Source organism: Myxocyprinus asiaticus, chromosome 21 (assembly GCF_019703515.2).
Source record: "Myxocyprinus asiaticus isolate MX2 ecotype Aquarium Trade chromosome 21, UBuf_Myxa_2, whole genome shotgun sequence".
Classification (NCBI taxonomy): Eukaryota; Metazoa; Chordata; class Actinopteri; order Cypriniformes; family Catostomidae; genus Myxocyprinus; species Myxocyprinus asiaticus.
In genome coordinates this window covers 46,357,595-46,375,994 of record NC_059364.1, presented here as the reverse complement: position 1 = coordinate 46,375,994, position 18,400 = coordinate 46,357,595, and the positions used below count along the sequence as shown (strand labels likewise).

Genomic DNA, 18,400 nt, shown 5'->3' with positions numbered 1-18,400 from the left:
GCGGCGCTGGATTTCTAGGAAATAAATGCAGCTGACTTTTGAGTTGTAATGATTGCTGCATTCTGTTCAGAGACTTTATTGTCATTTTATTTTACGAACTCTCAAATTCTTTATTAGCCAATTTAATAAAACTATACAAAAAAGAAGGACCTCAACACCCTGTTTGAATCATCCGTGTGATTAGCGAAAACACGGGCAGTTACCAGTAAAATCAACATTTAAACTGTTAAAACTTATTTTATAAAGATTATGGGAAATTATCAAACTGATCTAACAAAGCAAATTAATGTAAAGTTGTTGTCATGTTTTGTTTTTTTTTTATTTTTTTTTTAGACCTGGTTATGCTTTTCAATTAAATGTCTAGCTGAGTGAAACAAGATGTTTTAACGAGAAAACCAAAAGAAATATACAAACCACAATATAAAATGAAACATATTTATTTTAAAATAACGTTAGGGTAATACTTGATTTTATTTCATTCAATATACACACAATTAGAAAATAGAATTTTGCAAATGCCAGCTAGGCTTCCCAATAATTTGCCAATACAAAATTAATTTTGTAGCAAGAGTAAAGAGTTTTTGTTTTATTGTGGATGTAAAAGTCATTACTTTTATTTTGAACTCGCAGAGCGGATGTTGTTTTGTCGCGAGCGCCGCTGTCACACACTCATCGTGATGGCTGCCGTGTGGCGATTTCGCAACTTTGCCCGCTGTGTCGTCCGTTTCTCTGATCGTGATCTCTAAATTATCCGTAAAAGCACGTATTTAAACGCTATATTAAAAGAGGCCCCACAAATAAGCTGATATGGTCAGTAAAGGATGTTTTTTTTTTTTTTTTTTTTTTAAGATTAGCGAGCATGTTAATCACGCGCTAACATTAGCTTGTTAGCAGTTATGACGTGTACTAGTCCTGTCACACATCTCTGAATTATGAAATAAGTGTTTTACAGGAAAACATTCTTAAGTAATCAGTTAAACGTGCAGAATGTAATTACATTGACGCATAATGTCCTTATGTTGAAATTAACATGAGCCAATTTCTGCTTTCATCTTATTTACAGAGTTTACATGTTTGCAAATCACTATTCAATGTGAGGTGTAACTAAATGCATTAAATAAGAAGTTTGAAAATGCCGTACAATGATTTCTCACTGCTGTGGTGCAGGGCGTGTCTAACTCTGAGCTGGCCTCTGATTGGTCAGTCTTGTTTTCCAAACCAAACGTGGACTTTGTTATAGTTTATAATCAAATGACTTTGTAAGATTTGGTTCACTTCATCTAAAGTGATGTGTGTGCAATTTTTGTGTCATTTCTAGGCTGAAAGCAACCAAAATACTGATGGCACTGTTAAAGAAGGGGAAGATGAAAATACAGAGGATTCTAATCTGCAAGTTAGTGAACCTGTTAAGAAGACAAAAGAAAAAGTCTTGGGGTTTGACATACTATCGCTAACCCTTTCAACATTTAATCATGTACAGGAAATTAATTATAGATATCTTAATTTGCTCTAGTTAAAATGATAATTCCTGATATCAGCAATGGAATTACTACTAGGAAAAAACTATTTTTTTTTTAAAATCAGTAATTAGGTTTACATTAGTAAAACACTTGATATAAAAAATGACGTCATTACTTGCGGAAATATTCATTCTTGAAATAAAAAAAGAAATGTCATCAACTTTCATTCAGTCCTGTTTAAAACGCAATTACAGAAATGTATAATTTCATACTAGTTGAAATTCCAAATAGTAATTACATTTTTAAATCAATAATTACATAGTTACTAGTGCAAATGCCATTTCTGATCACCAATTAAATTAATACAGGAGCCATGAACCACAAGGTTAAAAAAAAAAAAAAAAAATCACGAGGTGAAAAGTTTTTTTTGTTTGTTTTTTGTTTTTTTGGTGTTTTTTTACATGGCAATTTTTAGATAGCAAGAAAAAAATATCTTATGTGTTGCCTCTTGAGAAAAACAAACAAAAACTATTTCAGATAGTAAAATAAAAAATATTAAGTGAGAAAAAAATTCAGAGAAAACAAAATAAAAAAAAAATGTAGGACATAGGCTCAGAAAGGCACTGAGACACCAAAAAATCATTCACCTAGTGATTTTTTTTTCACTTCGCAGTTCATGGCTTCCAGAAATTACAATTAGTGGAATTAATAATTTTTGATAAATGTAATTTGGTGTTCATTATTAAAAATGTAATTTAATGTAATTGTAACTTGTAAGAAAGCCTATTAAATCTCTCCAATCACATTTCAATATATTAATATGGAATGCCAAATCTAAAATGTTGAAATAAAATTACAGATATCCAAAATTAGCATTTTTAGTTTTAATTTAAGTGTTTATATCAGGAATGGACATTTGCTCTAGTAACAATGTAATTATTGATATGAAAAAAGTATCTTTTTTTTAATTAGTAAGAAGTACACAGCTGATATGTGTATTTGGAATGTTATGTTTTGTGAAATTCCCTCTGAAAATGCAGTTACAGATTGTACAGGTTTTTTTGTCTTATTAGAGACATTTGTTAACTAAAAAGGAGACATAGGATTGGCACCTGTCATACGAATGGAAATCCGCCACACAATCTCTTAGTCTAAATTATTTTTATAATCAACATGAAATCCAAACTCAATTTACTTGCGATATTATCACTGGTCAGTATAGACCCAATGCACATTTGCTTTATTGTGCACAATGCATCTGTGCATGTTATAGCAATGTCATAAAGTAAATAAGGTGTTGCCTAATTGGTTATAGCGATTAATTCTAAGGAGTTCTACCTGAAATACAATTTGAAATCTGCCCCACTATTTCTCCAAACTTATTTGTAAAACAATATTGGAGCTGTCAAAATGAACACATGCTATTAGTTCAACGATTGAGGAAAGTTTCTCTCAAATATAGAATCTGCTGTAGACGAGTAAAGAACATTTTGCACATCATCCACACAAATTATCGAATCTAATAATTACACATTGTCATTTTTGTTTTCTTAAAACAGAATGTATTAACACATTATCTTTGGAAAAAATTATGTGATTTTAATCAATTGACAGAAAAAAATTGTAATTCAGTAATCATGAACGACTGAAAAAAAGTCATGGCAACTCATTGGTCAAAAAAGGTGGGATTTCTTATGAACAATAAGTGTGGTATGAGAAGTGATTTAGTATCTGATTTTTGATGTTTCAGATGGAGCTCAGTGTGTTTAGGGCAAAGTGGATGTCTGAGCTTCAGCCCAGCGCAGGAGGAAGAAGCCTCCCAAAGACTGCTGACCTGAAGAGGAAACAGGAAATAGCTAAAGAGGAAAAGGTGAGAGGTCATCATGAATATTCATAGTGTGCCTTTTGCATTTTAAGTCGTGATCACGGAGACAGTTGTGACCTTGTCCTGTTAACATTAGGATGTGATTTAATTATCCCTTTCTTGATTGTGAATGTGTTCTCATAGGCCCGAGAGCTGTTTTTAAAAGCTGTTGAGGAAGAACAGAATGGAGCCGTTTACAAAGGTTTTTTTTTTTGGCTTTTGTTTTGTTCAACCAGTTGGGTGTTATGTAAAGTACATGAACAAAAAGACTGGAGTAATTAATTTACCCTTTTAAATTTGCAGCCATCAAGTACTATAAGAGTGCAATGTTGCTGGTCCCGGACATTGAATTTAAAATCAACTACAGCAGAACTCCCGATCCAGACCGTGTTGGTGGGAGCTAGTAAGTCAAGTCATTTTTATTTGTATAGCGCTTTTCACAGTACATTTTGTTTCAAAGCAGCTTTACAGGAAATTATGCTGAAGAAAGTGTCTGTAGTAAGACTGTCACATGATGTTTTGAAAATTTCCCTCTGTCAAGAAAAACTTTTTTTTTTTTTTACTGTGTTTTTCAGGCCTGGGAAAGACATGAACATTTCTTTGAAAATAGTTTTTCCTATTTATGGTCTGCTCTAAAAATATCTCATGTTGAAAACCTGCTTGCCTAGTAATCCAGCCATTGTGATGTAAAACATTTATGCAAAAAAAAAAATGGTGGTCTGAATAAAAATGGTTTTTAACAATCCTTGTCTAGACAAATGACTGGAAAGGTAGTACAAGATGCATGGAAATTCATCTGTCAAAATGTGTAGGAACCACACATTATCCAAACGTAATATTCTTACAGTGGCAAGAAAAAGTATAAGAACCCTTTGGAATTAGCTGTTTTCTGCATTAATTGCTCTTAAAATGTTTTCTCATCTTCATTAAGGTCACAAGTATAGACAACACACAAACAATTATAATCTTTCATATCTTTATTGAACACATCCCATTAAACATTAACAGTGCTGTGGAAAAAGTAAGTTAATTCCTAGGCTAAAGATGACAAAAAAAAGCTAATTAGAGGCAGGAGTTGGAAAACCTGGCATCCAATTAATGAAACGAGATTGGAGGTGTGGGTTAGAGCTCCTTTGACTTATAAAAAGCTCTCAAATATTTTGAGTTTGCTATTCACAAAAAGCATCTGCTGACGTGGACAAATCGGTTGCGATCAAGAATTTCTGCTTTGCATAAAGCTGGAAAGGGCTACAAAGTTGTCACAAGAGTTACAGAGTTTAGATATTCATCTGTCCACAGTTGCACACATTTTCTATAAATGGAGATGATTTAGTACTGTGGCTACTCTCCCTAGAAGTGGCCATCCAGCCAAAATGACTTAAAGGGCACACCACAGAATGCTCAATGAGGTAAAAAAAAAAAAAAAAAAAAAGAACCCTTGAGTGACACCTGAAGACTTGAATGGAACTGGTTAACATTTCTGTTCATGAGTCTTTATGGAAAACATTAAAGAGCCATGGTGTCCATGGCAGGACACCACAAAAGAAGCTGCTGCTTTCCAACAAAAACCTTGCTGCATGCCTGAAGTTTGCCAAAGACCACCTTGACACTCCACAACACTACTGGGAAAATGTTGTGTAGACTGATGAAACTAAGGTTGAATTGTCTGGGAAGAACACACAGCACTATATATGGCATAAAAAGAGCACCAAATACCAACATGAAAACATCCTCCCAACGGTGAAGTACGGTTGAGGAAACCTCATGATTTGGAGCTGCTTTGCTGCTTCGGGGCCTGGACCGCTTGCCATCATCGAGGGAAAAATGAATTCCCAAGTTTATGAAGATATCCTACAGGATAATGTGTGCCAGCTGAAGCTCAGTAGAAGTTGAGTGATGCAGCAGACAATGACCCCAACATTTAATTAAATCCACTACAGAGTGGCTTCAAAAAAATAAAATCCACCTTTTGGAATGGCCCAGTCAGAGCCCAGACCTTAACCCAATAGAGATGCTGTGGAATGACCTCAAGAGAGCCGTTCACACCAGACATCCTAAGAATATGGCTGAGCTGAAGCAGTTCTGTAAGGAAGAATGGTCCAAAATTCCTTCTGAACATTGTGTAGGTTTAATCCGCAGCTACTGGAAACACTTTATTGAGGTTATTGCTGCCAAAAGAGGATCGACCAGTTATTAAATCATAGGGTTCACTTACTTTTTTTCACAGCACTGTGAATGTTTCATGGGTGTTCAATAAAGACATGAAAGATTATAATTGTTTGTGTGTTGTTAGCTTAAGTACATTGTGTTGTATTTACTTGTGATTTTGATGAAGATGAGATCACATTTTATGACTAACTAATGCAGAAAACCAGCAAATTCCAAAGGGTCCCTATATATATATATATATATATATATATATATATATATATATATATACAGTTGAAGTGCACATGAGGACAAAGATCTTACTTTTTGGAGAAATGTCCTCTGGTCTGATGAAACAATAATTGAACTGTTTGGCCATAATGATCATCGTTATGTTTGGAGGAAAAAGGGTGAGGCTTGCAAGCCAAAGATCACCAACTCAACCGTGAAGCATGCGGTGGCAGCATCTTGTTGTGGGGGTGTTTTGCTGCAGGAGGGACTGGTGCACTTCACAAAATAGATGGCATCATGAGGAAGGAAAATTATGTGGATATATTGAAGCAACATCTCATGACATCAGCCAGGAAGTTAAAGCTCGGTCGCAAATGGGTCTTCCAAATGGACAACGACCCCAAGTATACCTCCAAAGTTGTGGCAAAATGGCTTAAGGACAACAAAGTCAAGGTATTGGTGTAGCCATCATAAAGCCCTGACCTTAGTCTGATATAAAATTTGTGGGCAGAACTGAAAAGTGCGTGCGAGCAAGGAGGTCTACAAACCTGACTCATTTACACCAGTTCTGTCTGGAGGAATGGGCCAGAATTCCAGCAACTTATTGTGAGAAGCTTGTGGAAGACTACCCAAAACATTTGACCCAAGTTAAACAATTTAAAGGCAATGCTACCAAATACTAACAAAGTGTATGTAAACTTCTGACCCACTGGGAATGTGATGAAAGAAATAAAAGCTGAAATAAATCATTCTCTCTTCTATTATTCTGACATTTCACATTCTTAAAATAAAGTAGTGATCCTAACTGACCTAAGACAGGGAATGTTTTCTATGATAAAATGTCAGGAATTGTGAAAAACTGAGTATAAATGTATTTGCTAAGGTGTATGTAAACTTCTGACTTCAATTATATATATATATATATAATGGGTCCGTTTCATGAAAACATTTCCAAATCTCTTTTAAAAGACATAATTGATTGCATAATTAAGCCTATTTTTAGGACCAAAACCATTTTTAGCACTGTAACATTATCATTGTGAATATTAATGACATTTCCTCCACAGTAATGCAAAAAAAAAACAAAAAAAAAAAACTGTAATGTGTCTAAAATGTACTTTCCAGGGTTCCTACAGGTTTGCTAACAAGCCATTTGTGAGCGAATCATTATTTTGAGTAGGATATTTTAAGTTAATTGGACATTGGTTCACAAATCGGTCTGAATGATTCATTAGCGAATCAGTCTGAATCATTTTTAAAAATCGGTTTCCAGAAATCTCAAATGACTGGAAAAGTCATGGAAATTCATTGGTCAAAAAGGGTGGGAACTGACTTTCTTTATTATTTATTTCCTCAACTTATTACGATTCTTTCTTTTGTGAGATTTACCCATTTTTTACTGTACTCTTTGATATTTGGAGTTTTTCTAAGCATGTTTTATTCCATTATAAGATAAATATTTGATTGTCCTACTCTCTTTAGTTTGGAGGAAAATGTAAATAATGGTGAGATTGATGATCTACTGACGTACTTCCAGCAGCAGCTCACACTGGAGGACAGCACCATGAAGCTGTGTGAGCAGGACACAGACACGTCACATGTGCATATCTCAGGTAACTCTCACACTGCAGCGACTGTCTCTGGATTTCACAGCCTCACTCCAAACTCCCTCTCTTCATGCCCACAGCATTGCCCTTTGAGGTGCTCATGTATATCTTCCGTTGGGTGGTGTCATGTGACCTGGACCTCCGAGCCTTAGAGCAGCTGTCACTGGTGTGCAGGGGCTTCTATATCTGTGCCAGGTGAGCTCTCGCACGTTCACCAAATACCAGACTAAACCAATTTACACACTAGCAACCACCTAGCCATGCACTGTTTTCTTCAGATAATGTAAAGATCTAGTTTGCCATACAGTTGTAGGTCTCTTCTTGTAGGGACCCAGAGATTTGGCGGTCAGCCTGTTTGAGAGTGTGGGGCCGGAGCTGCACCAAAATGCTGCCATTTTCATCCTGGAGGGAGATGTTTTTAGAGAGGCCACGTGTACGCTTCGATGGTAAATACACAAGTTTATGTGCGTCTTCTAAGGTTTATGATGCATTTACAGTGTTGAATGAAGCGTTCATGGTTTTGTGCAGGTGTTTACATCAGTAAAACATCATACATTCGTCAGGGCGAAGAGTCCCTTGATGGTTTCTACAGGGCTTGGCACCAGGTGGAGTTCTACAGGTGAACTTTGGCCTTCACTCTACTGTAGTCTCTGGCTTTGTTCATACTTCACACAAATCCGATTTGGTTTTCAAATTCGTTCTTTAGGACTGACTGATCACAGTTTTGTGATTAAATCGGATTTGTTTGTTCAGACAGAAAAGTCAGAAACGGCAGATGCTAAATTCATGAGAGAATATAAGCAGGTGGAATTTTATACATTCAAGCATATACTGTGTCCAAAACTGCACTCATTTACTATTCACTACATAGTAAATGTCACATAGTTCACTATATGCGCACTTTGTAGGATGTTAAATATGCTTTGCATCCTGAATGACAAGCAAAACTTTATGAATTCAGATCTGTCCATTCAGACTGAGAATGAACAGTGGATTTCATGTGGGGTTTTTTTGGTTTGTTTTTTTGCTGTTAACTGAAAAACAAGAATTTTTGAGTATTTTTGTCTTATTTTCGATTAAAATATCAATACATCTTTAAATAAAAAATAAAAATATGCGGATATGCTCTTGGAAAATTGCATTTTTGATGCCTGTTTGAACAAAACATATCTTGTTTAGTGTTGTCGAAGTTAACACTGATTGTATTGTTTCAGGTACCTCCGCTTCTTCCCTGACGGTCAGGTGATGATGTTGACCACACCTGAGGACCCTTTGGTCACAGTTCCAAAGTTGCGCAGCAAGAACTCCAGGTATGTTTGAATTTCTGTGTCATGAGCCTAGATAACAGACCTTTGAACTTGACTTTGCTGATAGTCTAGGCCACCTCACGTTTGTGTAGTTTAATCATGAGAGTTCTTTCATTTCCACAGGATGGATTCCATCTTGTTTGGCCATTATCGGCTGTCCCAGGAAACAGACAATCAAACCAAAATCTATGTTGTTGTCTCCAAAAGAAAAGAGGAGGTTGGTTTGCCTGTTAAGTGTTTGTGCCATTTCATTTAACAATGGTACTTTGTAGAGCGCAACAGTAGGGTAAAAATCCAATTCATTTTCTCCATAGAAAAATAGATTTCTAACCAAACCACAGAGAGACAGTCCCACCATGAGTTCTGAAGTTGTTAAGTGATGATATATGCTTCTGTTAAAGCCATTGATCAGTGTAATTTCTCCTTCATTTAAAAAAAAACACAAAAAAAAACATGTATAATTGTCGGAATTCAAATAAAGAACTACATTACCCATAATCCCGAAGAGAGATCCACCAATTAGAAAACCACAGTAAACAAATCATGGCAAAAGAGATCAGCAGTGAAAGCCTACTCCCATGAATATATTTTGTATATATTGTATTTCTTATACAGTATATCTGATTATTATGCCATAAATAGGGCTGGGTATTGATTTCCCGATTCCGATTTACAAGTTCCGATTGGATTCCTGTTCTGATTTCGATTCGATATCGATTCATATGGGTGTATTTCAGATATAATGTCCCTTTTGCTTACATATGAAATACATTCTCTCCCAGCTAATGATGTTAATTATACAGGGGACCTTCTAACAAGATACATTTGACTAATTATATTTTATTCATTTTTCATTATTTTGGTCACATTTTAGCTTTTAAAAATGAACAAAATGTATTCAATCAATAAATATATTGCATATATTATATTTTGTTACATGTTTATTGTTTAATTGCATAATTTGTACTATTTACAGGTATTTACACTGATTTGTTGAACACGTGCAAAAAACGGTACTGTCTCTTTAAAGAAACCTGACATTTCTGTAAAGAGAGTTTGTAGATGAGCGCATTTTAACAAGAGAGACTTTATCTCATCTGTGCTGTTTATCAACATCTAACTGTAAACAACAGAAAGGGTATTAAAAGATACATTATTTAATGACAAATCGGTTGTGAGGATCTCGTCTTTGGACACGGAACAACTTAACTCATAACTCTCAACACACGGTGAAAGGATCTCGCTGCTGAATACTCCACTATACTACACAATCACTGGTTAGTGAAATCTTAACATGTATCAGCCAGTTGCCAAATAAATACACTTGCAGCCAAAATTATGGAATAATGTACAGATTTAGCTGTTTTGGAAAGAAATTGGTACTTTAATTCACCAAAGTGGCATTCAACTGATCACAAAGTATAGTCAGGACATTACTGATGTAAAAAACAACACCTTCATTATTTGAAAAAAAAGTCATTTTTAATCAAATCTAGACAGGCCCCATTTCCAGCAGCCATCACTCCAACACCTTATCCTTGAGTAATCATGATAAATTGATCATTTGATACTAGAAAATCACTTTCCATTATATCAAACACAGGTGAAAGCTATTTGGTTCATTAAATGAAGCTTAACATTGTCTTTGTGTTTGTTTTTGAGTTGCCACAGTATGCAATAGACTGGCATGTCTTAAGGTCAATATTAGGTCAAAAATGGCAAAAAAGAAACAGCTTTCTCTAGAAACTCATCAGTCAATCATTGTTTTGAGGAATGAAGGCTATACAATACTTGAAATTGCCAAAAAAACTGAAGATTTCATACAAAGGTGTACACTACAGTCTTCAAAGATAAAGGAAAACTGGCTCTAACAAGGACACAAAGAGATGTGGAAGGCCAGATGTACAACTAAACAAGAGGATAAGTACATCAGAGTCTCTAGTTTGAGAAATAGACGCCTCACATGTCCTCAGCTGACAGCTTCATTGAATTCTACCCACTCAACACCAGTTTCATGTACAACAGTAAAGAGAAGACTCAGTGGTGCAGGACTTATGGGAAGAATTGCAAAAAACAAACAAAAAAAAAAAACACTTTTGAAACAGAAAAACAAAAAGAAAAGGTTAGAGTGGGCAAAGAAACAGACACTGGACAACAGATAACTGGAAAAGAGTGTTATGGATCTTAACCCCATTGAGCTTTTGTGGGATCAGCTAGACTGTAAGGTGCGTGAGAAATGCCCGACAAGACAGCCACATCTATGGCAAGTGCTACAGGAAGCGTAGGGGGAAATGTCACCTGAGTATCTGGACAAACTGACAGCTAGAATGCCAAGGATCTGCAAAGCTGTCATTGCTGCATGTGGAGGATTTTTTGATGAGAACTCTGAAGTAGTTTAAGAAGTTCTGAATTTGTTTTTCAAATTGTAATAGTAATTTTTCATGTTATTAATGTCCTGACTATATATTGTGATCAGTTGGATGCTACTTTGGTGAATAAAAGTATACATTTCTTTCCATAAGAGCAAAATCTGTACATTATTCCAAACTTCTGGCTGCCATTAGTCATTCATTTTTAGTCACGTAGCACAAAATGAGGTTGCAAATGCATCTCTCCATACTCTCATTGTAGTAGGGGGTTGCGCATTGAGTAAAAGATCGATCTTGGGATTTAAGAATCGATATTGAGATCGTTCAAATGAAGATCACAATGCATCGGGAAATCGATATTTATATTCACGTATATATTCATTTAATACTTTTAACAAATGACTTTAAATTAATAGTTTTACAATAAAATATTTTTGATTTAATTACATCATTTGCAATGCTTCATGGAATTTGGGTTTATTGCCTCATGGAAGAATTTAAGTACACAGTCTTGGATCATTGTCTTAATGTTTGGTTTTCATATACTTTTTTTGTTTTTGTTTTTGTTTTTTGTTTTTTTTAAATCCCTATGGTGAAAATTAATGGAAAAAAATACTTCTGGAACCAAGACCACTATAAAAGTGGTGGGCACTGTGGCATAGAGGTCTGCTACCCTTCCCAGATGGGACCCTACAAACTGTTGGGTTTCGGGCCGGGTTTGGGTCAGTTTTTCCAAGTATAACTTCGAGTTCGACTTAGGTTCAGGTTTGTAATTAATAAAGCAGTCAATATAATATAGGCTACATTTATTTAAATTAAAAAATAATTTCTGAATTTTATCATAGCTTGTTTCACGCACTTAGACACGTACAGTGGCAAGAAAAAGCATGTGAACCCTTTGGAATTACCTGCATTTATGTTTCAATTTGTCTTAAAATCTGGTTTGATTTTCATCTAAGTTACAATAATGAACAAACAGAATCTGTTTTAACTAATAACACAAAGTATTGTATTGTTCTTGTACATATTGAATACATAATTCAAACATTCACAGTGTAGGTTGGAAAAAGTATATGAACCCTTAGGCTAATGGCATCAACAAAAGCTAATTAAAATCAGGAGTTGGCAAACCTGGCATCCAATTAATGAAACGATATTGGAGGTGTGGGTTAGAGCTACTTTGACTTATAAAAAGCACTTAAACATTTTGAGTTTGCTATTCACAAGAAGCATCTGCTGACGTGGACCATGCCTTGCAAAAAAGTGATCTCAGAAGACCTACGATCAAAAATTGTTGCTTTGCATAAAGCTGGAAAGGGTTAAAATCAAATCAAATCAAATCACTTTATTGTCACACAGCCATATACACAAGTGCAATGGTGTGTGAAATTCTTGGGTGCAGTTCCGATCAACATCGCAGTCATGACAGTGATGAGACATATACCAATTTACAATAACATTAAATTAACACAACACAATTTAAACGTCTGATATACACATAATTACACTCAACAGTATACAAATAATAACATACACTGTACAGTTACAAAGTTATCTCAAAGAGTTTAGATATTCATCTGTCCACAGTTAGACAAATCGTCTATAAATGGATACGATTTAGTACTGTGGATACTCTCCCTAGAAGTGGCTGTCCAGCCAAGATGACTCAAAGGGCACACCGCAGAATGCTCAATTAGGTAAAAAAAAGAACCCCAGAGTGACAGCTTAAGACTTGAAGGAATCATTGGAACTGGTTAACATCTCTGTTCATGAATCTACTATACTGAAAACATTAAACAGGCATTGTGTCCATGGCAGGATATCACGAAGGAAGCCACTGCTTTCCAACAAAAACATTGAGACACTACAAATCTACTGGGAAAATGTTTTGTGGACTGATGAAACTAAGGCTAAATTGTTTGGGAAGAACACTACGTATGGCATAAAAAGGGCATCCAACGGTGAAGTACGGTGGAGGTAGCATCATGATTTGGAGCTGCTTTGCTGCTTCGGGGCCTGAACCGCTTGCCATCATCGAGGGAAAAATGAATTCCCAATTTATCAAGATATCCTACAGGATATCGTCAGGGTTGCTGTGCACCAGCTGAAGCTCAGTAGAAGTTGGGTGATGCAGCAGGACAATGACCCTAAACATTGAAGTAAATCCACTACAGAGTGGCTTCAAAAAAAGAAAATCCACCTTTTGGAGTGCCCCAGTCAGAGCCCAGACCTTAACCCAATAGAAATGATTCGGAATGACCTCAAGAGAGCCGTTCACACCAGACATCCTAAGAATATGGCTGAGCTGAAGCAGTTCTGTAAGGAAGAATGGTCCAAAATTCCTTCTGAACATTGTGCAGGTTTAATCCACAACTACTGGACATTTTTTGTTGAGATCATTGCTGCCAAAGGACGATCGACCAGTTATTAAATCCAAGGGTTCACTTACTTTTTCCACAGTACTGTGAATGTTTAATGGAATGTGTTCAATAAAGACATTGTGTTTGTCTATACTTGTGACTTTGATGAAGATGAGATCACATTTTACAACCAATTCATGTAAACTTTTTCTTGCCACTGTACGAGATAGGGTCTGTTTACGCCGAACTTGTTTTTGCATGTGCCTGCAATGTTTTTCAATTTTTTCAAATGTTAACACATGTTGGACGGATGTCTTTGATCATTGCGTCGAATCTTGTTGTTTTTCTCTGTCATACAGGACCACCGCATTTTTAGACCATATTAATTTAAAAAGAAATTTAATAATAATTAATAATAAAAAATAAAAAAAAACTTTGTTCTGTTTCAGTCATTCAACTGCATCTAGTTTTTATTAAGCGCAGATGTCACAAAGATTCAACATTCTGAAGAAGTTCAACTTCGCATTCAGGTTGGGTTTAGTTTTCAACTTTACTCCCGTGCAGACCTCTACTGTGGCGCTTTAGTAGTTTACTCTTTTATTTGCAGTAAATTATGTGATTGTGATCTTTGAACAGAAGGTGGCAGAATACCAGCGGAGCCGGTTCTGCAGGCGGACCCCGGCATCTGACGCAGATCGCTCCTTCCATGTAGGACTTCAGTTGTCCTCTGGAGGGCGTCAGCGCTTCAACAAGCTGGTGTGGATCCACCATTCCTGCCATATCACCTACAGGTGTCTCACCTATCTACATTTCACACTAGATATAATGCGTTTGAATTACACTGAATTATTAAAGTTATCATTATAACTTGTGCGCTATATTACGAGTCTTCTAAAGATATACGATAGCTTTGTGTGATGAACATACTGTGGTCTCCACTTATTCTTTTCATTTCCTTCTCCTCACCCAGATCAACTGGAGAGACCGTTGTAACAGCATTTGATGTGGACAAAATGTACACGCCTCTGTTTTTTGCTCGAGTGAAAAGCTACACAGCCTTTTCCGAGCGTCCATTGTAGGATGACCTGAGCGATGCATGCAGAACCTGGACCCTCAAGGTTTTCACCTCACTGCCACGTCCGTGCGCTCTCCTTACTGCTTCCAGCTCCGCACTGTTTCTTATGAATGTACAAGAGTGCTGTGACATTTTTAGAATCCTACAGTCTTAACTGCAGCTACAAGCATTGCGTTTTGTTTTCATAAATAGCATGTTAAAAACAAAGATGCAATATATATATTAGATTTTCTGTAATGAAGATTAAAGACATGGCATTTTGTTCTCTTTACAGCTGTAATGAATGTTCACTTTGTGAATTTCAGTGAGAGCATATGTCTACTGACAACTGGAACAGCCAAATAAATGAGCTGTATTGTCTTTTGATGGTTTTTTATTTTATTTTTTATGTGGGCCTATGTAAATGATGTTGCCTAAGGATAGGAATCATAAGGAATTTAATGCTAACGGTTCCGATTCCTCTTAACGATTCTGGTTCCTTAACTGTTGCACTAACAATTTTTTAGTACTTTTGAGGAAATGCAATTCTTTTCGGATTTACTGCCCTCAGCAGTCTGTTGCCAAACAGTGAGATCATTTCGTATTTTCACAGAACAGATTCTTACAAAATGTGTTTTTACATGGACTTTTTAATTAAGATCATTCATTCGTTAATTTAAAACACCAAAACTTAAATTGTGTATCTTTAATTACTCTGATTTATGTCTCACAAGTCATAAGTACACATAACACTAAAAATTATTGGTTCATTTCAAGTCATACAAAATAAACTACGAAATGAATGACTTGCGGTTTCAGTAAGTTTTTGATTCACTAGCTGATAAGAGTCATTCGTTCAGGGGATAGCATGGGATGTTTTGCAGTGTAGATACAAAAGAACTGATTAATAAAGTTTTTTTTTTTTTTTCTCCAGAAAGCAGCGCTGTATATTTTGCAGTGTAGATTTAAAAGAGCCGACTCAAAAGAGTCATTCGTTTGGGAATCGGGCTGTATGTTTCGTGCTGTAGATTCAAAAGAACCGGCTCATTTGATTCATTTGTTCGGGAATTGGGCTACACTGGTTGTGCTGTATGTTTCGTGCTGCTGATTTAGTAGCGGTGTTGCAGTGACACTGAAAGGTAGCACAGGAAACACTGTCAGTTTTAGCATGGTGTCCTGTACGCAGCGCTCAAAAATGCACATTTTGAGAACCGCTAATGGAACCAAAAGTCACGAAAATCATTGTTTCCGGCTTAAAAAAAAAGAAAAGAAAATGGAACCGGTTCTTAATGAGAATCAGTTCTCAGTTCCCAACTCAAATGTTGCCTGATACTTTGTCATCAACAAAATTGTCCCTATTTGCTTAATGTTTGATTGTGCACAATTCATAACTGTACTTTATTCCAAAGAGGGGGTAAAAACAATTTTTCTTAATCTTTTAATAACATTTTAAAACATTCTCTGTCTGTGAAATGGCTTTACCTTTCAGCTGATGTTACAAAGCCCTTTTTTCCAGTCTTCTGGGTGCATTCTGGTATGTAACTCCCACTTTTCAGTATCCAATCAATTCTCAGTGGATACCTTCTTTTTTTTTTTCTCATTGAATATCCTGTTTCCCTCTGAAATATGCCAGATTAGGGAAATAAATTTGATTGCCAAAACTTTTCATGTTGACTTCAAAGTGCAGAAGCTGTAGTACATGGACAGAGTGGACTGAAAGCACAGAATTCAGTTATGCATGATGCACAATGAAATCAGGTCTAGCATTTGAAGAGGACAGATATTATCCAACTGTAACATGCTCAGAGATTTGGGAGCTTAAAGGGATTTAGTTCCAAGGAAATTTGATCTGTCACATAAAATTTAAAAAGGGATTATGAAGTGAAATAATATTCTTTCTTATGTGACACTGACAAAAAGGATTCAGGGTTCCCAGGGTCATGGAAAAACAAATATCATGGAGTAGATTTCAAGACCTGGAAAATTCATGGAACTCTAAAAAATAGGTATCATGGAAAAGTCATGAAAATCAAATTTCTACAGTGAATATAAATGTAAATAATCTGAAGTATTTTATTGGGCTAGAAATTGCTCTTTGTATAAAATGACTTTTAAAAAGGATTATTCAGTAATCGTGAATGACTGGAATATTCATAGAAATTCATTGGTCAGTGGCAGAGGCCTCCTCTTTGGCGCCCTCCCAGCAGGTGGCGCCCTAGGCGATGCCTAGAAACGGCCCTGATTCCCACAACCCTTACCTTTCTGATTCTACCTGAGTGCCGAATATATCACATGACGTGAACAGGTGACTGCAAAACCCGCCCTCCTCCGCAAACTGTGCATCGCCATCTAGTGGCTAAGGCAAAAGGTGCAGGCAATAATATTATGGCTCCTAACAGGACTATAGCTAGTGGGGTGAAAGGTGGTAACGATTCTAGGGCCCAAAGGTCCAGGGGCCACAACAAATTCTAAACTGTTTTTTTTAATAGGAAAGGGGCCCAGAGCAATGTACAGTCAGGGGGCCCAGATTACCTTGCTACAGCCCCGGTTCTTACAGTTAGTTCATTTTAACTAATGTTAACAAATGGAACCTTAATGTAAAGTGTTACTGAAAAACCTTTTAATATGCAAAATTTCTTCACATTGTAAGTTCTGAATACCTGAAATCAAAAAGACAAGTAAACGAACACTGATGCCGAATGCATTTATTACAAATATAATTATCTTTGCTAATTAATGTAGCAATGTTGGGTAGTAACAGATTACATACAATCTGCATTATGTAATCAGATAACAAATATAAAATATTTGTAGTTGAATTACATAAAAAATGTGTGATCAGATTACAGTTCATTTTTTATGGATTACATGATTCCATTTTTTTTTTTTTTTTATTACATTACCAATTTAGATTGCATAATTTTCCAGCCAGGTAACACTACATACATTGAAGACAGTGCGGTCCTGGTCCTCATTTGGCCACATACAGAAATAATGCAATTTTTAAAGGGACACTGGTGAAAATAACTGAGCAAGCAATGCCATCTTTGCCTTACAAAATCATACTCCATGGAAAAATACTTCACATCCAGTCTTAAGAATCGTAATGCACTTTTAGCATTTGTAATAGTTAGTTTTGTTGCTGTATTAAAGGTTAAAGTGTTAAAAAAAAAAAAAAAAAAAAAACCCACCTATCCATAATTAGATACTCTATTTAATTATCTATTTAAATCTATTTTTTAGAAAAAAAAAAAAATCATTTTAGAGGTGTGGGTCACATGCTACTTTGTTCTTTTGCACCATGTAGATGCACAGGATGGCAGAAAAAGCAGTGGTTCTTAAAGTGTGGTTTTGAACAATGAGGGTCAGTAAATCATGGCAGAATTAATTATTATTATTTTTATTTTTTATTTTTTTGTGAGCTATTATATATTAACATTGTTCCTGCAACATTATTTTTATTTATTCTATTTTTGGATGTCTTTTAAAAAAATATAGGCATAATTCAAATGTTTTATGTATTTATGTAACAGAAAGTATACAGAAAATAACAGAACAATGTAAGCATAGAGAAGAAAAAAAAATTCATTCAGATTTTTTTTCAATGATTTTTTTTTTTTTTTTTTTTTTTTTTTTAATAAAAAACCTGAAATGTGACCTTTTTTTTTTTTTTCAGTCACTTTCAATCAGATTATGGGGTAGGGGGCGTGAAAGCTTTTCTTGTTTTAAGGGGGTATTTTTGGGGCGTGACCAAAAATACATTCACACCTTCACCTAAATAATTATTAGGGAGGTACAAAATGCACATCTCTACAACATAGTATCTACAGAATTTCACTTATTATTCATTCAAAAGCAGGATAAAAAAAATAGTCCATTGCCTATAGAGCGCAACAGCGAACGCCCACTTTTTCATCCCTCTTAAGTTCCGAAAGTATTTTCCCCATTCATTTCTTCCATAGACTTTTTTATAAATCCTTCATGAACCAAACCAACCAGC

General features: G+C 35.5%; 1 protein-coding gene across 4 annotated transcripts; it reads left to right on the top strand.

Moving 5' to 3' along the window:
* The first annotated feature begins 643 nt into the window (after positions 1 to 643).
* LOC127411743 (F-box only protein 9) lies at positions 644 to 15,207 on the top strand. 4 transcript variants are annotated; one of them, XM_051647476.1, is made up of 14 exons: positions 651 to 810; positions 1,064 to 1,199; positions 1,319 to 1,434; positions 3,211 to 3,330; positions 3,469 to 3,526; positions 3,628 to 3,727; positions 7,186 to 7,316; positions 7,391 to 7,505; positions 7,638 to 7,756; positions 7,839 to 7,929; positions 8,525 to 8,620; positions 8,741 to 8,834; positions 13,983 to 14,137; positions 14,317 to 15,207. In XM_051647476.1, the coding sequence occupies exons 4-14, from the start codon at positions 3,211 to 3,213 to the stop codon at positions 14,423 to 14,425; spliced, it is 1,188 nt and encodes a 395-aa protein (XP_051503436.1). In that variant the 5' UTR covers positions 651 to 810; positions 1,064 to 1,199; positions 1,319 to 1,434; the 3' UTR covers positions 14,426 to 15,207. The 4 variants fall into 4 exon arrangements, 3 of the variants coding, with proteins under 3 accessions (XP_051503434.1, XP_051503436.1, XP_051503435.1); XM_051647475.1 differs by having other exon boundaries at positions 653 to 810; positions 1,319 to 1,393; XR_007892332.1 differs by lacking the exons at positions 1,064 to 1,199; positions 14,317 to 15,207 and adding an exon at positions 13,796 to 13,876 and having other exon boundaries at positions 644 to 810; positions 1,319 to 1,393; positions 13,983 to 14,124.
* Positions 15,208 to 18,400: the final 3,193 nt, after the last annotated feature.